The sequence below is a fragment of the Neolamprologus multifasciatus genome, chromosome 11 (genome assembly GCF_963576455.1).
Source record: "Neolamprologus multifasciatus chromosome 11, fNeoMul1.2, whole genome shotgun sequence".
NCBI lineage: Eukaryota > Metazoa > Chordata > Actinopteri > Cichliformes > Cichlidae > Neolamprologus > Neolamprologus multifasciatus.
The window spans coordinates 8,166,590-8,173,068 of NC_140449.1; the positions used below are offsets into that span (position 1 = coordinate 8,166,590).

The following is a 6,479-nucleotide window of genomic DNA, read 5'->3' on the forward strand; positions in this document are numbered from 1 at the left end:
TGTGAACATCTCCTGCCCTGATAGCAGCTGGGGGAGGACTATCCTCCGCCTGTGAGCGCTTTGGCACGGGTGAGGTGCCCAAGGCAGCACCGCTGCCTGTTGAGAGTAAGAGCGATACGCGTTTTCACGTCAAAAAGTCGTCATAAATAAGTCTTCAGTAATACCAGAAAAAGTCGCCAGATTTGTCGCTAGTCGCTTTTTTTTTTTTTTTTTTTTTTAAGAAAAAAAGTCGTTAAGGGGGTCTGGAAACTCGCTAAATATAGCGACAAAGTCGCTAAGTTGGCAACACTGGGTCAAATGTGTAATATCAACAGAGCTCCACAGCGCCCTCTGATGTGTGACTAACAAGCAATCAGACAAGCCCATGTTTGCACATGCTGCTGGTTCTCATGATACACGGAACAAAAAGGGTGATTTGCACTTTATGTGATAACACCTCCTTTTGTTTCCAGCATCTGTGAGACAACAAATAAGTCTACAAATTGTTATTTCAGCAAAGAGTAGGCTGACCAGATGTCCGTCCTAATGTGGGCCTGCATAGCATTTTCTTACAGTGTCCCACATTTTACATTGGAACAAAACACTTGGAAGTATATTTGGCCTTTGTGTCGTAAATGGCAATATAGTTATAGTTTAAACTGTTTGTTGTATTTTTAGTTTTTAGTTTGCTATGAAACTTTCACACTACTTCCCAGCATTGTTGACGTCTCACTTTGTCCCTCAAAAAACACAGTGTTTGCCCCACACAGACTTTGATGGGATTTGTTCACCCTAGAAAGGAGTGGCAGAGAAATGCCTTTACTCATTTATGTGTGTATTTGTTGATGCTGATAAAATTTCTGGACAATATTTAAAGCAGGTTATAGCTACTTAGGGCTCCCTGAACCTGCTTTTGCTCATAATTTATGTGCAACAATATTCTGATATATTCTATTTGAAGTCACAGCACATTTTCCACAGAAATTAATCCAGACACTCATCAGGAAGGACGGGTAAAAAGAAGAAACATTTGCAAAACACCCTGAAAAATAACTATATTAATAGTGGTTATAATTATGAGAATGAGAGAGGAGGACAGAGTGAGCGAAAAAGAGAGAGCAGGATGATGACAGTAAAGCGAGCGAGCGAAAAAAAAGAAGCAGGAAGGAGTGTCAGATGCAACAAAATGAATAAGACAACGTGGCATCTGTTTTGTCCACATTCACTGATGATATTATTAAAAGTTGTAAGATTATATTTTTGTTATTTTCTAGGTGAATACAACATGTTTGTATGTGACTGTCAGTGCAAAGGACAAGTGAGGCAGATGAAGAGAGAAAGGACAGAGATATTGGCCGCAGATCGCCGTCCGTCCCTGAGCCTGGTTCTGCCAGAGGTTTCTTCCTGTTAAAAGGGAGTTTTTCCTTCCCACTGTCGCCAAAGTGCTTACTCATAGGGGTCATATCATTGTTGGGTTTTTCTCTGTATATATTATTGTAGGGTCTACCTGACAACATAAAGAGCCTTTAGGCAACTGTTGTTGTGATTTGGCACTATATAAATAAAACTGAATTGAATATTGAAGTTAGATGTAAAAAATAATGAGTATTTTTCACAAGATAATTTTCATACATTTCCACTGTCTTTATTGAATAAGGATACTTGTTGCATGTTTCTCCTCTTATCTGCTTTGCCACAAATTGTCAAAACGACTTAAATTGTTGCCTCAGGTTTGATAAATAAAGCTTCCACCCTAAAATGGTTGCATTATATTGAATTCTGTGATTATTCATTCTGAATTCTTCTTAGACACTAGCATAGGTAATCCTTCGACTTAGTGCTTTTGAAGGTAACGTGTGCAAACAACTGAATTGAAATTTGCAAAGGCGAAAAGGGTTGACTACATGAGCAAACAGCATATTCTAATAATATCATTTACAAGGCTCTGGATGCATGACATTGTGACTGTGGCTTCCTAAAAGTTGGATCTTAAAATCGCCCCATACAAAATCCAAGTTCAATCACACATGTTCCTGCATTTTAAGCAAAAGTGAGCATAAACATGCAGGATCCAGATCCAGAGGTAAAATCATGATCCATTCACATTTGTGTGAAGTAAATGTGTTGACTGCAGAGAACAGGTCAGAGAAAATCTGGTATGGCCTATATATGTTTTATTTTTACTTAAATCTTTAGAACATGAATACAAATAACCACTTTTATTCAACTTGACATAAGAAATCTAACAATATAAGTACTCAATCCCTCTCTATGTCAATCATAAACAACAACTATGTTTTTAAAGGATCTTAATCTGGGGGCAAAAAACGATCACATTGACTTTTGAATGCGCATGACTGTTGGTTATATAGTGTATGAGACGGCACGCTTTGAAGTTCAGTTTTCAGTGCAAAAGTCCTACACATAGAATAAGGCAAAAACTGTCTAGAAAGATTAAAAACTATACAAACACTGTTTAAAGAGAAAAGTTTTGCACAGTTTACGCAGACATAGGAAGGCCTACAAGGGTATACAAAACACATTGGTGTTGGTCCCAGTATAGATTAATATTGGCTAGTATATAATAACCCTTTATACTTTACCTCGGTTGTCCTAAAGAGGAAGAAAAGGAGGTCTAAGAACACCCTAGATTAAAGCATTTGATCAAAAAGTTCCTCCGCAATCATTCATTCATACAGTTCGATGGCTACAATTATAGTATAGGCAGCACAGGCTATAAATATAATGAAGGATATTTCAGTTATCTGGGTCTCCTCTGCTCCATCCCATTAGGCAGAAATCCTGCAATGATCGGCACTGGCCATATGAGAGCAGCAACACTCCACACAATGATAACCAGAGTCATAAAACAAGCCACAAGTGTCGACTCGATGGGTTTTCTGTTCAGCCTCCAACTTTTGTCCCCCTTCAGCTCGTCGAGGCTGAAATCCACGCAGCAGAAAGTGACTTGATCCCCGGTCTGCTGGCCCCTTGACCTACCCTGACCGAACCTCCGGTACCGGGACATCCCGCAGCCCACGCACAAGCGCAACTCCTGCTGACCCCCGGTGACCCCGAGGTGCTCGATGACAACGGGCGAGATCACCCTGTTGAAAGACGCGGCGAAAAAAGCCCTGCCGTGGTTGTTGGTGGTGTAGATGATAACATCACACTGGAAGCCGAAGCTGCTGTCCCAGCGGGCCACCAGCGACGTGGGCAGGAGTCTCTGGACGCTCACGTTGCACTGGGACAGACTCTGCATGGAGGAGGCGTCGGGCGAGGCGTCGCTCTCCTCCACAGACCTTTTGGAGAAGCGCACGTCCACCTCCAGGTTCGCCAGGAACCTGTTGGAGGAGTTGATGGGCGGCAGGAGGAGGTCCTCGTCGCTCCAGCCTTGACATCGCGGGAGAAGTGCGGCCACCGCGGTCAGAGCCAGCAGGAGAGTCGGAGAGTTGTTCAGCATGGCACAGGGCGCGTCTCTCCAGCTCGCATGGTGCGGTGACGATCGCCGGAGACGGACGAGATGTGCAAATGTTTAATTCACCAGTCGCGAGTGTTTTTTTTTTTTTGGTTTTTTTAACGCAGCACCCAGTGGAAAGATTCAATTCCCTGCTCGGCTGATACAAATGGAAACGTCCAAAGGCTGTCATGCGCGCATCCCCCCTCCCTGCGGATGTTTCTATCCGTCTCGTTCTCCAAATGTGCCCATCTATCGGTGCACAGACGTAGCAGGATGGGAAGAGCTGTGCGCTCTCAGCTCCGATCTTCACTTCCTGCCGGTCACTTCAGGTGTGAGCGCTGAGCATCAAAACACAAAGGAGTGGTTTGGGGGGGGGTCTCCAGTGCTCCAGTGCGCAGGAGCTCAGTGCATTACATATTTTCTAGTCATGACATACACATGCTTCATAAACTTACCACACCAAAAATAATTATTCAGAGTCTACAGAGACTGTATAGAGGCCAGTTAATCAGCTGCCCTCAATTTATTCCTCTGAGGCACCAGGAGTTAGCAGCATGAGCAGAGGCATTGCCAGAAGTTTAAAAATAATCACGGGTCCCCCAGTGCACCCCTTTAGCCCCACTGAGCTACATGTCAACACATGAGAGAAAATCTCAAAAATTTCTTTATTTATTTGGATTTATTGAAATATTCACCAGGCTTGCTACATTTCCCGCACAGAGACATTTACTAAAATGTTAAAATGCATTTTTTTTTCCAATGATTTGGCATCAAAAACGTGCAATTTCTAAAATCTCAGTTATACCCAACTACAAAAAAGCTTTAAAATATCTTCTGACAGGGAGCAGTATTATTATGGTGGGGGAGTGTCAGGGTTTCTGGGTCGTTGACCCAGTATTTTCAGTTCACTGCCTGTTCCACTTCCCGTTTTATTGTGTTAGCCTTGGTCTGTGTGCATTATGTTCAGTCCTCTTCCCATTTATCATTAGTTCATTATATTCAGCTGTTCACTCACCTGTCTCCAGTCGTTGTCATTGTTAGTCGTGTATTTAAGCCCTCTCTTCCCTTCAGCCCTTGTCGTGTCATTGATGTTATGTTGTCATTTCTGCCTGCGTTCAGTCAGCCAGCCATTCAGTCAGTCAGTCAGTCAGTCCTTCATTCATTCAGTCAGTCAGTCAGTCGTCCAGCCAGCCCTTTCCTACTCCTGTTCTGTTTGTTCACTCCGTCGACAATAAACACCAACCTTCACCTACCTACCTGTGAGTCCATCATTTGGGTCCTCCTTCTCTCATCCACGACACGAATCCTGACAGGGACCAGCAAATTCTGCGTATATACAGGTGTCATATTAGAGGTGGTAATGTCTGTTGATAAGACAATCCATCATTTGGAGCAGACTGAAATATGGATGTTTGGATGAATTTGGTGATTGCCCCACCTTTTTAGCATCAGCAGCAAACCAAAAAATCAGCACAAACAGACATCGGTCACTGATTTCAGATGACGATTGTTATTGAGGGCAATTAGAGAAAAGTCTCAGGCCTTGATCCAGGGTGAATGGAAGAATCCTTACTGCCACTGCTTTTCCTGCAGTGATGAGGTCAGGTTAAATTTTCAGTTTGACTGCAAATTCACGCTCCCTAGGGGTTTCTCCAGCCTGTGCGAGTTGGGGAGACGTCCCCGCGTAGCACATGCGTGTCCATATGTTTATAAAAGTGTTTGAAGTATTTTGTGCCACAGAGAAGCATGATAGGATTTCAGGTGATAAGGGACAACAGCATTACAGCAAGGACGCAGTGACTTTGACTGTTGTTTCATTTGACGGACTGAGCTGAGAGATAAGAAGTTAATCCACCACATGCAGGAAAGATTAACCTCCGGACCTTTATTTATTCAGATCAGATTAGATTCATTGAGTTCATCCTGAATGATGGTCTCTGAGCAAACAGCAGGGTTTTAGTGCCTTGCTCAAAAGCAAGTGCTGCTCTTTCATTTCCACACAAGTAGCTATACCTTGACCGGACACTTTGTTAGGAACACCTTGCATGGACCCTCTTTTTGCCTTCTAAACTCCCTTAATTCTTCATGGTACATATTCAACAGAGCGCTCAAAACAATCCGAGATTTTGGTCAGTGTTAACATGACAGCATCACAAGGTTGCTGATTTGCTGGCTCCACATCCATCCAAAAGGTGCTCTACTGGATTGAGAGCTGGAAACTGTGGAGGCCATTTCAGTACAATGATCTGATTGTCATGATTAAGAAGCCGGTTTGAGATGATTTGAGCTTTCTGATGTGTTATCCTGCTCCAGCCATCAGAAGATGGGTACACAGCGGTCATGAACAATACTGGACATGGTCAGCAACAAATTTAAGCATTTAAACGGTGGTCATGTGGTACTAAGGAGCCAAAGTGTGACAAGAAAATTACCCCCCACACCTTTACACCACCCGTATCGTTGATACAAGGCAGGACGGATCTATATTGTGACCCTGCCATCCAAATGTGGCAGCAGAAATGGAGATTCATCAGACCAGATAATAGTTTTCCAGTCTTATATTGTCTAATATTGGGGAGCCTTTGTGACACGAGTAGCAGTACAGTCTCCTGCTGCTGTCAACTGCTTCAGCGTTTGATGTTTTGTACGTTCAGAGACGCTCTTCTGCACACTTTGGTTTTAATCAGTGGTTATTTGAGTTACTCTTGCCTTCCTATCAGCTCAAATCAGGCCAGCCATTTTCACACTGACCTCCGACAACAAAAAGGCATTTTAACCCATAAAACTGATATTTTCTCTTTTTCAAACAATTCTTTATAAACCCCAGAGAGGTTTGTGTGGGGAACTCCCAGCAGATCAGCAATTTCTGAAATACTCAAGAAACAACCGTGCCACATTCAAAGACACTTTAGTCACCTTTCTCCCCCATTCTGATGCTCACTTTGAATTTCAGCAGGTCTCTTTGACGATGCCTTAAAGCCTAATAGCTTGCAGCCACATGATTGGCTGATTTGATAATAATGATGTGTAACTAATACAG

General features: G+C 43.0%; 1 protein-coding gene across 1 annotated transcript; it reads right to left on the minus strand.

The window, feature by feature from the left end:
• Positions 1-273: 273 nt before the first annotated feature.
• Positions 274-5,614, minus strand: tmem158 (transmembrane protein 158). Its single transcript, XM_085177148.1, has one exon. The coding sequence runs from the start codon at positions 3,440-3,442 to the stop codon at positions 2,741-2,743; it is 702 nt and encodes a 233-aa protein (XP_085033274.1). The 5' UTR covers positions 3,443-5,614; the 3' UTR covers positions 274-2,740.
• Positions 5,615-6,479: the final 865 nt, after the last annotated feature.

Excerpts from the sequence above, each read along its gene's own strand:
- tmem158 (XM_085177148.1), bottom strand. The coding sequence starts at position 3,442 with ATGCTGAACAACTCTCCGACTCTCCTGCTGGCTCTGACCGCGGTGGCC.